This window comes from Centrocercus urophasianus, unplaced genomic scaffold, assembly GCF_019232065.1.
Source record: "Centrocercus urophasianus isolate 14NV4802_14NV808 unplaced genomic scaffold, USGS_Curo_1.0 seq_18, whole genome shotgun sequence".
NCBI lineage: Eukaryota > Metazoa > Chordata > Aves > Galliformes > Phasianidae > Centrocercus > Centrocercus urophasianus.
In genome coordinates, this window is record NW_024884733.1 from 24036124 (window position 1) to 24053008 (window position 16885).

The 16885-nt window shown below is 45.5% G+C and overlaps 1 protein-coding gene and 1 long non-coding RNA gene across 11 annotated transcripts in view; one reads left to right on the top strand and one right to left on the bottom strand.

The window, feature by feature from the left end:
- Positions 1-14296, top strand: part of LOC122160641 — a 41033-nt gene extending 26737 nt beyond the window's left edge. For all 7 annotated transcript variants that reach the window (XR_006168922.1, XR_006168923.1, XR_006168920.1 and 4 more), the window contains 3 exons: positions 8316-8961; positions 10364-10457; positions 11358-14296. This is a non-coding gene — a long non-coding RNA (uncharacterized LOC122160641). The remainder of the gene's footprint in view (positions 1-8315; positions 8962-10363; positions 10458-11357) is intronic.
- LRP8 (LDL receptor related protein 8) overlaps positions 1-16885 on the bottom strand; it is a 151635-nt gene that overhangs the window by 14531 nt on the left and 120219 nt on the right. For 3 of the 4 annotated variants that reach the window (XM_042819408.1, XM_042819410.1, XM_042819411.1), the window contains 4 exons: positions 8576-8938; positions 3475-3597; positions 3017-3139; positions 108-227 (listed from right to left, as the gene is read on the bottom strand). In XM_042819408.1, the coding sequence (XP_042675342.1) occupies positions 108-227; positions 3017-3139; positions 3475-3597; positions 8576-8938 (729 nt within the window). The remainder of the gene's footprint in view (positions 1-107; positions 228-3016; positions 3140-3474; positions 3598-8575; positions 8939-16885) is intronic. The other variant, XM_042819409.1, reaches the window with a different exon arrangement.

Here is a 16885-nt window from a genome sequence, read left to right on the forward strand (position 1 = left end):
ATCAATAACTTGAAATCAAACCATCTGTGATGGAGCAGTGCTGAAGAGCATATAAGCATGTCTCTGTATGGTGACACACAGGGGACTGCTGTTTGCATGTAAATTACCTCCACACGTCTTTTTATCCAGAAGCTTGTATCCGGGCGGGCATTCACATTCGTAGCCTATCTTCAAGTCTTTGCATATGTGTGAGCAACCACCGTTGTTCACAGAGCATTCGTTAATACCTGGAAGAGGCAGACAGGTTATCTATGGGAAAGGAGGGGTTCCAGTCGTAAGTTTGAATGAAATTAAGAAAGGTCAAACGCACATTTTCCCATAGCTGCCAGCTTCTGGTAGCCAGGTGTTGGCCACATTGAGCATATGAGTGACTTCAGAGAAAGGAAGCCATCACTGTATCTCTTCCTTGCTCTTTATTATTCCAAACCAACACTGTTATGATCAGTTGGACTGAAAGCTAATGGCCAAATGAAGAGGGAGCCCTGGGGACACAGCATCTGTGCATCTCTGCATCTCATCCATCAGAAACCCACTGCTTTGAGCATACTCTGCCAGCTGTGAGGCATTTCCAAGGGACCTAAGGGTGCTCTCCAGGAGATGACGCCTTCCCCATGCACTGGTTAATGTTGACTTTTCTGAACAGTCTTTTTGAGCTTTGATAATTCATGCTATGGGAGTCTCATCTCCCAGAGGCCAGCTGTTTTGAACTACTGTACTGTTTCCCCATCCAGCACCAAGGAAGGATCTGAGTGACAATTCCAGCAACGCCTGAATTGCAGCAGCAGCCCAAGTGTGCAATCATGGAAAACCAGCCCCCATCCCCTCCTGGGCCCCTGCCTAATCCAAGGCTGATCCTGCCTTCAAGAGCTTAAATGAAAAATAGACTGTGTCTTTTTAACTAGAATTAAATGAGAGATTCAAGAAAGCTGATTTTCTGTCAGAAATAACATTTCTTCTTGTTGTAATTAACCTTTAGAAGGTGAAGAGAAAGTTTTCTCCTTAAGGCTGCTTACAGAAGCTGTGAGATTTCAGGGATAGCAGGTTAAGTGGAACAAGCAAAGCTGATTTACTTCATTTCTTAATGCAATTTAAAGGCAAAATTTTCATTTATCTTTTACTTCTTGCTTCCTTGTATGACACAGGTGAGCAGTGCAGCACAGCCATTAAACCACTGCTCTTGAAAGAAAACGAAAACAACCACAGGCCAATTGAAGTCAGTAGCTGAGAAGATATCATGTCAGAGAACCCCATCCCAGCTCTGGGATGGCTTCACCTTCCTATCAGAGACACATACGTACACAGGTATCAATAAGTTATTAACAGAGCAAGTTCACTGGGTTCCAAGAAAGGGTCCACAAAGTCACAGTGTGTGTTGGCACTGTTCAGTGTTGTTTATTAATGAATGTCACCTATTCCTGCACTTGCACAGGCCTCTAGGAAACTGCATCATATCCATGCACAGCTGCTCTTTGCAAAACACAACAAAGACTGTTTCAACTGACAAGCAAGCTCTCATGCAAATGTTTCCTCTGGTTTCAGAGGCTTTGTGGAATAATTTTGGAGATTGTAAATCAGGTGTTGGCTCACCTGCTGCACTTCTCAACAGGAGCTGAGGAGGAAAGGCAGAGATAGCAGCCTGCTCTCTTTCTGCTGGACAGCTGCTGCCCATTACCCAAACTTCAGCATCATATTCACTGCCTGCTTAAAGTGAGATAAGCGATGCTCTGCCTTTTCAGTGCTTTTCTGGGGAACCATGGAGGGCACTGCAAAGGCGGGCACGCAGCTGTACAGACACACCATGCTGAGGAGAACACCCTGCATCTCCTGGGCTGCTGTGCAGATTGCCTGTGGCTGCATGTCAAAATTCACAACAATCTACATCATTCTGCAGTCTTAAAGAAGCATGTCTCCTTTGGAGCCTATTCTCTGCACAGCTTCCTAACTCAAATGGCACTCAGCTGCCAGCCGAGGACCACAACGAGGCAGTCACAGCACCATGTTAAGGCTGAGCCCAGTCTCCTCAGCCAACTGGGCTGCTGGCTTTGACTGAGACCTTCACAGGCAGACAAGTTGCAACACTCACTCAGAAAGACAGGGAGATGTGGATTAGTGCAGAAGAAAGCAAGGATGTTCTAAAAGCACAGGGTAAGAGCATCCTTTCTGGGAACTCACACACTTTTTGTCCAGCACAGAGAAGCCAACAACTCTCCCTGAACAGGAGATATTTAAGTTGCAGGCACAGAGCTCCATGCTACTGGTGCTCCATGAAGTCATGGAAAGGGACAGCACAGCAGCCTGTCTGAGGCATTTCTGCCCCTGGGGAAGAACCAATGGTGTGGCAGTGGTGCTCTAGGTTGGGGTTGGCACCTGCTATGCCTGGTAAGAAAAGGACAGAGAGGCTCAGCTCCCCAACCTGCAGCTTTCTGTTCTGCTGACTCCCACAGCCCAGGAGCAGACTGGGCTCTCATGGCCTGGCTGTTCTCAGCAGCCCACAGCCAGCAGGATGCTGCAGACAGCAGCTTGTTGTCATTTCTACAGGACGCAGCAACAAACCCAGTGGCTGAAATCATTGCTTAGTGGATGCTGCCACTCATTGCGTGCTTTCACCTTCAAAGATGTTACCAATGCTAAACCTTTACAATGTTTTTGCTCATCTTTCAGTAATTCACAGGTAATTTTTGGCAGCGAGACCAAATAAACTGGTTGATGCTGTGGAAGACCCCAGTGTCTGAGAAGAGGGGGAATTCCTGGTTGCTAGTCCTGTGCTCAGCTCAAACATCCCTCCAAGATCAAAAGTTGAACTGAGAAGGGCACAGTTCACACTGGCAGATGATCAGACTGGGCTACTAATTATATTCATGTGAAGGGTGAAGAGAGAATAAAGGCAAGGAAAGAGAAGCAGAGTGAGAAATAGCATTAGCAGCTACATGTGGTTACACTCAAAGCTGTGAGCACCAGATGGAGGAGAGGGGAAGCAGTTACAACAAGAGCAACACGTAGAAGGCAAGTACTGTACCACATTCTTTCAGAGGCTCGTCAGACCAGTCCCTGCAGTCTCTATGTGAATCGCACACTTTGCCTCCGTCAATGCACTCTCCACTCTTACACTGAAACTTGCTGGGACTTTCACATGCTGACTCTGTCATGTCGGGCAAGAGAGGAAAGCAACTAAGTTAGGTAAGGCTCAAGACAACAAAAAGCCTGACACAGAGCTTCAAGAAGGTGTCATTAGCAGAAATGGGATGAGATTAAGCAAAAGACTGAGTATGATGCGAGGAACTTTTCAAGGCGTGCAGTCTGCCTGGTCAGCACAGCCATCTCTCCCAAGCAACCCCACTGCCAGAACGGCTTACAGCTCTCTGCAGGAAGCAGCCTGTTGTGGCACAGAGGAGCAGTGCAGGCCTCCTCCTTCTGCAGCTCTCTTGCAGTTTTATAAAACCGAGCACAAGGAACACAGTGCTGTTTTGTACATACCTTGGACACAGCCTGCCTCGTCACTGTTGTCAGGACAGTCGTGCACTCTGTCACACTGCTTTGCTCCATGGATGCAGGTCCCATCCCCGCACTGAAATTCATCCGGTCTGCAGGTCACCAGAGCTTTAAAAGAACACACGTAAGCGTCATCCACACAGCACCTGAACTTTATGTGGTGCTTTTTGTCTGACACTGCAGGAGCTTCATGCCCTCCTTCAGAAGGATCAACTGCTTCTACCAAAGCAACAGGCAGCAGCTACCTCAGGCACCGCCCTGTGCTCCCCAACATTCTTGACCACCCTCTACCGTCCTTGTATTTTAAGATACATTTTGAAGCATGTTCAGCCTAAGGTCAGAGGCAAGATGCATGTATGCTGCATCTGCTACAGCCAGTGTGGTCACACCAGGGATGAAGTGAGAGGCAGACATGGTCATCTGGGTCAGTGAATGCCTGTGAGCTAACCACAGAGCCTGGAAGGCACAAGAGCTCCACTGCCCCATAGCTTGGTGCTTCTTGGGTTTACAGGCCAGAAACATCTCCATGGTGTCAGCTCAGATTTCAAGCCTGATGCTCATTTGCCCTGTTGCTGTTATTACAGACTGAACACAGATCTGATGAATAGCAAAGCTGGGGAAAAAATAGATCAGACTGCTGCTCTGATCATGCCAAAAACAGCCACGTTTCCCTCCTCAAGTTTACACTGAGACCTTCCCAGATGGGATCTGACTTGCACTGACAGAGCCAACAGGCACTGGCTAGCCAGCAAAGGGCTGCAGCCTGCAGCTCACTGGTAAAAATAGGCTTCTCGTTCCTGAGGCACTTTATGTGGCTTATTTCTAAGGGAACTATCTTCCAGATGTTTTGTTAAAATCCTGTTAAGGCAGCACACCCTGGAGAGCTCTTGATTCTAACCTTTCCATCTTGCTGATTGCAGCCTGGTACCATATGACAGAAAATCAGTGCCTCTGAATAGCTGGAGGAGGTCAGCACTGATGTTACTACATGGGAGGCAAGAGCCACGTGGCAGATTTTCCTTGACAATTTGACAAACTGGTTCTAATAAAGAAATTACTACTTTCAGATAACCCAAGAAGAGCCACAGATACAAAGTGGGTTAGTGTCAATATCATGAAGTATTAGTATGCCTGAAGGCTCAGCATTATTGATGAAAGCATCCCATGGGATGGAGGATCCAGATTCACAACTGCTGGACTAAGCCCTAGATGCCTGCAGCCATTGGAGGGTGTGAAAGACAGGAAGAGCTGCAACTGCAGTGCTGCTGTGGGAAGGGGGAAATCCTGCCTTAGAAAGGCACAGTATTCACAGGAGAAAGGTTAGGAAATAGCACTGCTCTGTGGAAGGGAAAGCCATGTGGACTACAGTCGGAAAGAGCTGCAAAGCAAGAATAAAATTGCATGCAATAAGAGCAGTTGTGGGACCAGCTGTGTCACAGTGTTTCTGCTAACAAACCCAGATACAGAAATGTAAAACCTCAGCACGATATCCAGCAGCTCCAAGCCAAGCACCTGGGAACTGCTTCTCTAATGAAGGAGAAGGGGAGGTGAAACTGCAGTCTAGGAGAACCACAGACCTCAGCTCTGGAGGTGGCAGTCAGGTGCTGCAATGAGGCTGAGGCACTTCTGTCTGAACCATTCATTTCCCTGGCAGAAACCCTGATGGTGGAGAGACGACTTTCCCTGTAATGCAATCCCAGCTTCTTCCAAGCTAAACCTCTGCTGCTGCAATCCTTTCCCTAATGCCTCGCCTCACATTTCCTAGCTACTGTTATTTCTGATCTTCACTTCCCAACATAGAGAAGTTCACCCTTTCTGTAGCAACTTCTGTTCTGTGGAGACAGGATGGGATGGTCCTCTGTTTCTGACAACAGGTATTAATTTTCTGCAAACTTGCTACATGCAACTAAAGCTACCAGAGCCTGGTCTGTCCTAGGGCAGAAGCAAGTTTCCAGTTTACGAAGAAATCTGCAAGGCAATGGCTGCAGATTGGAAAGACTCAGGTGGTAAAGGGACTGCAAAACACAGATGTGGGACTGTACAAAATCTGCACAAACCTCTTTCTTCATGAAAAGTCAGAGGACCGGAGACCAGGCTTAGTTTCCTGGCTTGTTTCTCATTCCAGCAGAGCTGTGGGAAGTTCAGACCTTTGAGAAATGGCCCTTGAGCCTCTTAATGAACATCCAAAAAGAGCAGATACAGCAACAGCTCTTCCTCATCACGAAGGTATCAAAATGAATATACAGCATTTCTATACTTTGGTGAATTTCTCAACAGGAGAAGGGAGACTGTGATGATTATACTCAGCTTGGAGAGCACACACATGAGGGGAGAGGGCCAGGAACCTTACTGTCCTGAAGCTGGGAGACAAACCCATCTCAGCACCATGAGCACAGCTGACAGTAGGCCACCACTGCCCAAAGCAGAGCAGTGTCCCAAGCACAGACATGAGCTGCACAGTTCATTTTCCACAAGTTGTTCCGAAAACCTCTGTGCTATTTTCTATTTTAGGGGGTTTAAATCAGTGACATTTCAGTTTTATAGTCACCTTTGCAGCTCTGCAAATTAAAATATGGAACAGTTTACCAAAGCTCTTTTAAATTAACTGGTACACTCAAGCGGACACACTTCATTTGCAAATATGGGGCACAAAGCTGTACTGCTCAAATTCAGGAGTTATATTCCAGATTCTAAGTCTGAGCCTCTGCTTCTTCTGTCTTTTGCTTCTTTACCCCCCAGAAAGTCAGCTGAAGCTCAAGAAAACTCCAGCATTTGCAAAACACATTAGTTCCATTTTACTGACAGGGAAACATAGTCAGGAAAGTGCGAGGTCAGAGATCTGTTTTCTAGCTGTCAGGTACTGGCATTATTTATCCTCCCTCCTGGGTTGCAGAGGATGTTTTAAAATCCAACCATTTGGAGAGTAATAAATCTAACCTAATGCCCATTTTACATACATGTGCAAATATACACACATATATTTACATATACATACTAGGGAAAAAGCAACCATCCAGTGTGCTCACACAGCTTCCCTGAAATGACTTCTTCCTTCCTATTTATTTGCTGGCTTCGCTGCCAAAACCTGTTCACCAGCTGTCACCCTTCATTCCTGCTCTACTCATTTATCACCTCAAAATAATTATAACAAATATCCAGTGATGGCCTCATGACTTTTTTTTTTAAAGCATTAACTCCCATTTCTGTGTTTTATACAATGCAAAAACCCTAAGAGGGAAGGCACAGTGCTGGCGTCCTCAGTTCTGACCAAGTCAAAGCCAGCAGTTTGTGCCGTTGCTGTTGTGAAGGGAATGGAGTTGTCACACAGCTGTAACTCCCTGCACGCCACGCAGTGCTGATCTCAAAAAAGAGGTTCTGGAAGTGAGAAAAAAAAAAATATAATAAAGGACAATCCTTAAACTCTTCAGTCCAACAAGGGAACAGAGATGCACTCAAATACCATTTTCTTACCACAGGTGTGTGCACCCAAGCTACAGCTTTGGTTAGGATAGGGAAGCAACATCACTTTTGCCTCTGACCCACTGGACTCATTTGCATTCAGTGCCATGGGTTCTCTGCTGGCTGCTGACCCAGAGATCCCCTGCCTGCAGTGTCAGCAGTGACAGGGCCATGCAGCTCAGTGGCACAAAATCCCAAACTTACACAGGTGCAAAGCAGACAAGCCTGTACAAAGGAGCATGTCAGGAACTAAAACGTGGGGCTCTGGAGTCCCACCATTTCTTGGCTTCCTAGACTGAGAGCAGCAGAAGCAGCACATGTGTGTTCCTCCTGGGTAGATAAGCTGTATAATGTGTGTGTACTGAGAGTTAGCAGTGCCCCCAGGCACTGAATCCTCTGGTCAGGGATATAATGGTCTCAAGATTTCTTCTCTCCTCAGCCACGTTTCCTCTTTTCTCCACTGGTTGTCAGCACTGTGCTGTGCTGCAGCCCTGTCTGGCTGTGTCCTCTGCCCCACAAAGGCTGCCCTGGGGAAAGTGGAGGTTTTACTTGGTGAAGCTGCTCTGTAACAGGGCTGCCATCACTGCTCTGCTGCTCCTCCTGGGTCCCCGGTCTCAGCAGAACCAGCTCAGCTGGGCACCTGCTGAAGTTTGTCGGGCCTTACTGCCTCCTCCTCTTGCTAAAGGAATCATCAAATTTGCATGTCTGCCCCAAACAGCATCTGACTGTTCCTCTCCTTGAAGGGCTCTCCCATGCAAGCTGCTCTAAGGTCACCAGCTGAGACTCAGTGCTGTGCTGGTTGTGGAAAGATGGTGCTGGAGAAGTTGGACATTTTCACACATGCCTTTGTAAAAATGTCTGCTTTCTGCAGCTGCTTGCTGCCTTCTTCCCAGAGGTGGTCCAATGTCAGAGCTGCTAAATATATGTAGCTGTATAAATATTTTATTTTATTCCTGTCTTGTGATTATGAATATTTTAGCAAAACATTTTGCTCTTGTTTTCTTGCCATCTCCCTCCTCAGATAAGTGACCAGCTTGAACAGGTTAGTGGCTAAAGTTGGATGAATCCTTCAAAATACTGTGCACACCAACAACACCATGTTAAATGCATCAAGCCAGCTGAAAAGAAATCCATTATGTATTAGCTCTCGTCTGTAACTGAGCCAATCTCAAAGTGCATTTCAAACTGGATTATTCAAAGGTGCTGCCTTGCTTGGTATACTCAAACTTCAGAGGTAGAAAATTAATTTTTTTTTTTTTCTGCTGATCACATATTCCCTTTAGCACTGAGGCTTCTAACCTGCAGGCTGTGACCCCACCGTGCAGCCTGAGGGCTTTAAAAATGTTTCCCGTTTTCTCCATTTCTAGTGAAACAGACTTTCTCTGAGGCACGGTCCCATTCAACAGCTCTTGCAGCCCCTCTGTGAATCCTGACAGAACAACAAAATAGGAGTCTGGAATACACCTAATGCTGCTGGGCTGAGCACCCGGCCATGCCTTGGGGCACAAATGCTCCTTGGCAGACAGGTGCTGCACAGACAACTTGCAACAAAACCCTGCCTGAAAACACAACCCAGAGGGGCTGCCCTCCCCACCAAAGGAGAATCCCCAGCCCTGCCCACACTCACGGCAGTCCTGCTCATCAGACTTGTCCTTGCAGTCTTCGTCCCCATCACACTTCCAGTTAAGGAGGATGCATTCGCCATTGCCACACTGGAACTCGTGAGCAGCACAGGTGTTGAAGGCCTTGGCATCGTAGCCACACCTCTCTACAGACTCATCTGAATGGTCCTCACAGTCTGCCTGGTTGTCACAGACCCACAGCTCTGGGATGCACACGCTGTTGTTGCACTGGAACTCATTGGGGCTGCAGGTCAGAGGGGAGCATTTCCTTTCATCGCTGCCATCACCACAGTTGTTGTAACCATCACACACGAAGTTGATGGAGATGCACGTCTTGTTACTGCACTGGAACTCATCAGGAGAACAAGCTTGGGAAAAAAAAACAAAACAGGTGAGCTGCGAGGTCCCCTATCTACCCCCTGCCACTACACTGGCTTTAGCACATCACATGTATCTGAGTAGGGACAGGGCATAAATGTATTACCTTGGCTGTCCTAACCCAACACTGCTTTCCCAGTGGTAAACTACATAGCAAGGAACAGGTGAAGACGCATGGGGCTTCTCCGCAGCTGTGATACGGAGCACATCCTGCCCCCAGGGTGTGCTGACCCAAGCTGGGAGCCCAGCTCAGGCTCTCCCATCACCCCTCTGGGCCACGGGCAGCCCTGCAGGAGAACGGGCAGCTGGTAAAATGGGGCACAAGTGCAGCACTGCCGTGTCCTTTTGTATAAGGAGACACAGGGAGGGCTGGAGGAGCAGTGGTGGGTGCTGAGGGCTCACACAGAGCTGAGCTTTGCTCCATGCTGACATTAGCAGCTTCCTGGCTTTCACAGGCACAGAATCAGGTTTGAGGATTTCACAGTGTGCCTGGTTTTGGACATATTAAGTGGGATGTGTAGGGTAAATATTTAGTGAGGCGAGCATCAATTTAGCTGCAATCTGCCAGCAAGGCCCTTTACAGCACACTGAAAGCCTTCCCTGGAAATCACAACTCAACATTAACACACAAATGAGACATTTGTCAGATCTGAAGCTGAGTGGTGTACTCTTGCTTGCAAGCCTGATGGACAGCTGCACCAGAGGAGCCTGCTAAAATTAAAATTTCAGGTACTCCAACAACGTGCACTTGGCAGCCACTTTGTCTCATCAAGTTATGGGGGAACCAAGACTCTGAAATAAATTTGCTCCAAGTGCTTTTAATCAAAGCTAATTTCGTCAGTTATTTAAAAAAAAATTGAATATATGTCTGCCTCTACCCTTCCGGGCACGTATAGGAAAGTTATGCATTTTATAAATTACAATAAATATATATAAATAAATTACAATAAATTAAATACTTCCTCTAATTGCAATTAGGAGCCTTTTTGCCTTCAGTAACTCCAAGCCCGATCTCCATCCAACAGGGATAAATGTTAAAGAGAATCTCAGCTGTGCTCTGCTGAGTGCCCAGCTTTCCATCAGTAACAACATACATTGCAGTGGTGTGTGGTCAGCAAAGGAGCATCCAAGTTCTGCCTGGTGCAGGCAGGACATCCTAGAGAGGTAGGAGTGTGGGTATTTTTGGGCACAGAGAGGGGCTAACCTGTCTCCAGGCAGTGAGGAACTGAGATCAGACATCTAGTATTAGGAGATGAATCCCTCTCACAAGGACCCAAAACACAATCAGCCTGATGGAGAAGCATCTAAAAAACCATTCCACGTGTCAGAAGTGAGACTAAAATGCTGCAGCCTACCCGTAATTTCAGCTGATTTTCTTCACTCAGCATACTTTTCTATCCTTATCCCATAACCAGAAATAAAATGAGCTGCTAATCCTACTGATCAGCACGTGGCTGTATGATTTCTTCAAGTGATGAATAAGATGGAGCTACCAAATGGAAAACTGAGGTAAGAGTTAAGATTTTAGTAACCTATTTGAAGAAGGAGGTGATGGATGGGAATATTTCTAAGTCTATGCACAGTTACTGTAACAGATCAAGGCTGGGAAGTAGAAACTGCTTTTCTGGCATTATTTTGATCAATCTCAGAAACACTGTAAGCAAAATTTTCCACAGTCCTTTGATCCCCAATTTTTGGGCAAGGTTATAAGGATTTGCACGCTCCAAATATGCATTAATTTCCCTTCTCACCATCCCTTTTCCTATGTTGCCTTCCTGCTCCCACCTCCAGCATTCCTTCTGCCTGCATGCATTTCCCTCTGGAAAGAGATGGATAAACCTCTGTGTGGGATTCACACAACGGAAGTCTGCACAAAAGCTCCTCCTCTGCACCTACAAATCCCACTACTGGTGTAAAACTACTGACAATCACAGCCAGAAAAAAAATAGAAGCAATTCACCTTTTGTAACTTCTCATGAGGAGACTTTTCAGTGAAGTTGGTGAATCTCTAGCTAGAATTAACTGCATTGCCATGCTTATTTTATTTCTTCTAAAAAATTAAATTTGGTGAGCTGACAGCACTAGAGATATTTCTGTCTCCAAGGATGAAGCACAGCCCATTGCTGCTGCTGCCTTCCCCCTTTCCAACCTTGTAGGGCTCCACTTCCATGTCTCACTGTGGGGGAGCTCTGTGTCTTCCCAAAGCACTACAGAAGGCTGTTCCAGGCACCTCCTGGTTAACTCAAGAAATACAAATGCCTTCTTCTCTTATAGACCTAATGGTCTTCAAGCCAATTGTCCCACAAGTGCCTGGAGCAGAGACCTCTGTCCCAGCTGGCTCTCCTATGAGCCACAGGAAGGCAGATTCTGTCCCAGTTCCACTCACCCTTTTGCTACCTTATCTGACAGCTAAAATCCACAGGGCATGCAAGGATAAAGCAAAGTCTGCACCTTCCAGGCACTTGGGGACTTGCTCAAATGGGCAGCAGAAGAGGAAAGCTGCTTACAATCCCTGCACACCGATGCAAGAGCCAACGTGTTCCTTGGGACCTCCTCTGCACCGTCTGAAGAACCTAATAAAAAGCAGTGCTAAAATTACCTTACATAGGCAGCTGGAGAGATGAGGATGGGGGAAGTAAAGTCCCAGGGACAGCTTGCTTCACATCTCCTTTCATAAATCTGTCAAGGTACCGGGGCAGTCCCAACACTACAGCATTTCACTGCCTCCAGAGCATTTTGATAGAAATGTCTTGAATAATAATTAAATGAGCACCAGGGTATCTTTTCTTTGACGTGAGCAATTTGCTTATATTCTCTGGTTCTTCTACCTGTTCTATTAAGAGTATGTCTGTATGAAACAGAGGATACAAATATTAGCCTTCCTCACTGCCAAAGAAATTAATAAATGTCATACCCTCAGATGCAAAGTCTCCTTCAAGTATGAAGTGATCCCAGTAGAAATACTAGAAACGTTTGGCAAGAAGAAGAGTTTTAACTCACTGGCTTCAAAGCAGTAAATAAGCATAATTACAAAAGCCATTTTGTAGGGTACAACAATCCATTAAGATTCTTCAGGTGATTTAGGAAGAAAACATCACATCTCAATGAATGCACACTTGCTTTGGCTTATAGAGAACGTATAGCAGAGGTACTCTGCATTAGTTGCTGCCCTGTGCTATAGTGCAACTGGCACAGCTTTTGCTGGGCAGCCCCCAGCTGCAGCCCTGTCACATCTCCTGGAGGGTGGAGCAGCAGCAGCCTTTGGTTGGAGGAAGAGGCTGTGGTTGTGCAGTTGTGTTTTGGTTCTGTTTCTCTGCCCTGAGCCAGCATTTAAGCAGAGGCTTTAATGAGCGCTCCAGTACAGCAGCAACAATCCTAGCTCACCAAAAAACGGAGATAACTCTACCAGAAGCTTTTAAAGTGCTTATAAAGAAAAGCAAAATGCTGTAAAGACACAGGGCACACTTTAAGAACTGTAATTTCAAATAAATCTCTGTAATTCTACAAAGCGGATCCTCAAATCTGGATAAAACTCCATGTGTGACATAAGCAGGATATCCATCATTAGTAGGAGCTGGGAATGGTGTACAATGGACTGCAACTGCTTCCGCTGCTAGCTTAAATTAAGGATTTGAAGCTTTTCAGTAAGAATCTGATATTTTAATACACTTTTTTTGTCAAAAAAAAAAAAAAGCAACTTAGCTCCTCTTGAAATTATACACATGACTTGGAGAAATAGAACTATTTGGTAAAGTTTGTGGCAAAGTGGATGACAGCAATTACTGACACCAAAGAGAAGAAAATAAGACAGATGATGGCACTGCAGCTTTCCCACACCCTTCCTGAGGCAACCAAAAAGAAACACAGTTCTTGTTTGCTTAAATCCAACAGCGGATTTTCTCAGGAAGGCAAGGGGTGATTTGCACACACTAACATTCGCAGTGGGGAAAGAGAGATCTGCTGCTGATTTATCACAACTTGAACACTGGCCAGAGAAGCTGTGGACTCGGAAAGCCTTAAGCTGTGAGGTTTAGAAGTGAGCTCCATCCACACGGCTGCGGCAGCGCAGTGCCTGAGCTCCATGTGCCCAGGTACTGTGCATAAAGACCTAATCCTGCCGCCACAGCCCACATACATTAATCTCCAAGCAGGACTGAGATAAGGAGGTCACGGAGCCCAGACTGAATTAAGTTGGAACTCCCAGCCCAGCTACCAACGCTGTCAGTGCATTAGTTTGACTGAACTAGGATTTATTTCCAAGCTTCCGTGTACCTATATTGCTTGCTTTGTCTGCTGAAATCGGTGCGGTTACCAAGCACCTGAATATCTGACACAGATCTCAGGTCAAATGTCAGCCTTTAAAGCACGGGTTCATCCCTGGAAGGCCAAGTTTCCCATGGAAAGCCGCCCTCCAGGAAGGGCAGGGACAGACAGAGGTAAATGAAGACGACCTTGAAGCGCATTGCTGGAAGAGCTGACAGGCCTCCCATGGAGGGAATAATGCGGCTGAATTGCAGTCTCACTGCTAACGGTGGTTGTTGCTATGGTGATTGATACCGAAAAGCCCATATAGATGAAGGCTGCAGAAGGAATAAGTAATTCCTGATATTGTTCAAATCACTAATGGAGCTAAGGAGCCATTTCACGCACTCCTGCAAATTAAGATTTGCATGCACTCGCTGCCTTCGCCACGCTGCTCCCCTCAAACACCAAGGAGTTATTTTCCCCTTCACCATGATGGTATTTGCGTAGTATTGCTTCATTACAAGGGAGCAACCAGATGCCAAAGCTCCTGCTGACACATAACCAGTGGTTCAGAAATGTATTTACTGTTACAGAATATATATTTCTGGACAATCGTATCTTCATTCAAAGTGCTTTTCTGAAAGTAGAATTAATTATGAGTTCATAATTTATGAATAGAAGCAGCTTATGTAAAAAAGATTTGCATGCTCTGAACTTTCCCCATTTATAATGTCATTTGGGTGCAACGAGGCTGCAGAACTCATTCCTTCAGACTCCTCAATTTCACTCCCTACTGGAAAAGCGTGAGGAAGTTTATCACAGGTTTTTCTGGTTAAATGACATCACAGTAAGAAGCGACATCACCAGTAAGAGTCTGGTGTAGAGGATTTAGGGGCAAAATAAAGCGGCTTAGGGAAAAAAGGGATGGTCAGAATACCAAAGGTATTGAGCAAAGGTAACCTTTGCTCAAATCACAGCCACCCCACAGGGATCTTGTGAGGATAAAGACCTATCATTACTCCTTTATATTCTGATTGAGATGCAATCAGCTGAATCTGAACGGAGATGTTTTGTACTTGCCAAATTTAAATGGAAAAAAATAAATGCTGCCATGTGTTTAGTGGTGGTTGTTTTTTTTTTCTGACTGAAAATTGGAAACCTGTATGGGACATCAGCACTGCTATTCCACAGACATAACTTACCAAAGCAGCAATTTTACAAATTACACCAATCAGGCAAATCCCTGTGAAGCACCCAGTGACATCCGGGAATCTGGCAGCCGCTCTGACAGCATCAGCTGCCTGTTTCTGAGGAAGGTGTAAGAGCAGCGCTTCCAGTAACCAGCACAGAGCATCACTTACCACAGCCTCAAGCCTGTGCCAACACAAACCAAACGCACATTACTCCATATACAGACCTCCTGGATTCAGCAGGACCCTGTGGGCTGTGGGATGGCTGCCCATGCAGAGCTTTCTGTGCACTCAGGAGCTAATTTTGCCATTGCTGGGTTCAGATCACAGATACTTTCCCAGGATTAGTCTGCTCCCATAGATTTCACCTTCTGTCCACAGGGCAGACTTTCACTCTGTGCTCACCTGCTAACTCAGAAATGTGGGCTATCTTCTCAGCCTGATTTTACCACATGCAGGCCTATCTGTCAAAACCAGACCCAAATTGCCTCCCTCTGGGTATGTTCCTGAGCCACTGGGCTGAGCAGGTAGGGCACAAAGCCTGCCTTCAGCTTGGGAATCCCTTTGGCTGCAGCAACTGAGAGCTCATGGGATTTAACTCGAATGAGTAAAGCAGAGCAAAGCAGTGCTCCCATTGCAAGCAATGAGGTCAGTGCCCTGTTAAATCTCCACTTCCACTAATTTAGTTTGCTTGATGGGAATTTTCTGTAAAAAGAGATATTTCTTCTTACTGAAGTCTGCTTCACTGTTAAACTCAAATTTTCACTGCATTTAGTACACAGCACCATTAACTCTTTTGGAGGACACACGAGGCAAGGAGTTATCACAAACCCTTCTGTAACATCTCACCCAGCTTACCCAGCTGTCTCTCACAATTCTCCAGGACCAGGGATCCAACACAATGGCAATCATAAAGATCCTTTTGAAATAAAAGAGTTTGCAAGGCACTGATAGGAAGGGATGAATACTTTAAGGAAGAAGCACAGAGGATACAGCAAGACAAACAGCAGGATGAATATCTGCATGGACTGCAGACACCAGGCATATGAAGACCACAAGGTAGATTTGGGAGGGAGAGAGACTGACAGCTTCTTTAGGAAACAGCCAACTCCAAATTATCCTTACTTACGTGACGTTAGGGGCACAGTTATGATATAAGGTAAGCAATGTACCCCAAATAATGCGCCCATGATTCTACCAAAAATAAATAAATAAATAAATAAATAGGCAATCATATTTGGAAAAAAATGCCATAGATTTTCCACTCAAATGGAATATTAAAGCACTGAATGACACTCACTGCAATTAAAAGTGTAAGGGTCATCTGGTATCTGCACTCAATTTAATAGTACTGAGGCTTCTAGGACATCAGGTTTCGCCCTTCCACTTCTCCTGCTTTGAACTGGAGGGCAGCACTTGGCTGAATTTGGGCTGAGAAGACAAAGCAATTGTACAGCATGAACATTTATTTTTAAGTTTCTGGAAAAAAAGGAGTGTAGATATGTATACTTCATTGAGAGCTAAACCTTCCCAAGTCATATTTTATCAAAGAAACAAATTTATTTGCAAATTATAGGTAAAATTAATCCAACTACTTTATCTTCCTATTTGAATACAGCATTTCAGCCACAAAGATAATTTTTAGATGCTGTTTCATCTGTTAACATGACTCACAAAACAGCTTCCTCCCCATCAAACACTACACGACCCTCTCCTGCGTAGGACTGCACTGAGTTCAAGCTAGCTCATTCTGATTCATATGATTAAAATCATATGCTCAGGAAGAGCAACTGTTAAGCTCTGTTTAATTAGTGTAATGCATATGTACCCACGTCCACTGAAGGATGGAACTTCTACCCACGGATCTGCCACCATAACACGATCGTTGGAAATCTCCTTTAATTGTCGGTGCCATTAACATATCTAAACAGATTCTGTCCTTTCAGATGGATAAACTCAGAATTACTGCTCTGTTCTTATGAAAAAAGCACTTCAGGGACGTGAAATACAAGTGTATTCGCAATAAAATGCAATTTCTTGGCTATTTCAGCTCCAAGAGCTCTAAACGTTGACAGACTGCCTAGAAGACAAACATCAAGTCAAACTCTGCTCCTTTGATAGCGTGACACACAAGATGGGAAAGCAGCTTTTTTGTGTATGCATGCGTAGCATGCAGTCCAGAAACACTATGCTTTGGTTTCAGTAAAGCAAAAAGGTTTAAATTAAAACAGTTATTTCATGCCACTCTTCCACAACCCTGTACAAAATTATCATTTAGGGTCTGCAGGAATGGGTGTGTGAGAGCACTTGCAGCGCGTTCTCTTCGCATCCACTCTTTCTTCCTGGTGCACCCTGCCAGTAAAACATTGTAGGAGTACCACATTTGGAACTGCCTTCTTTTTAGGCTGTGCTCCATTCCTGCGTGTACTGAAGGATCAGTTACTCAGCATACTGGTACAGACAGTTCAGCTGAAGCCGAGGGATCAGCACTGTGCAGATGTG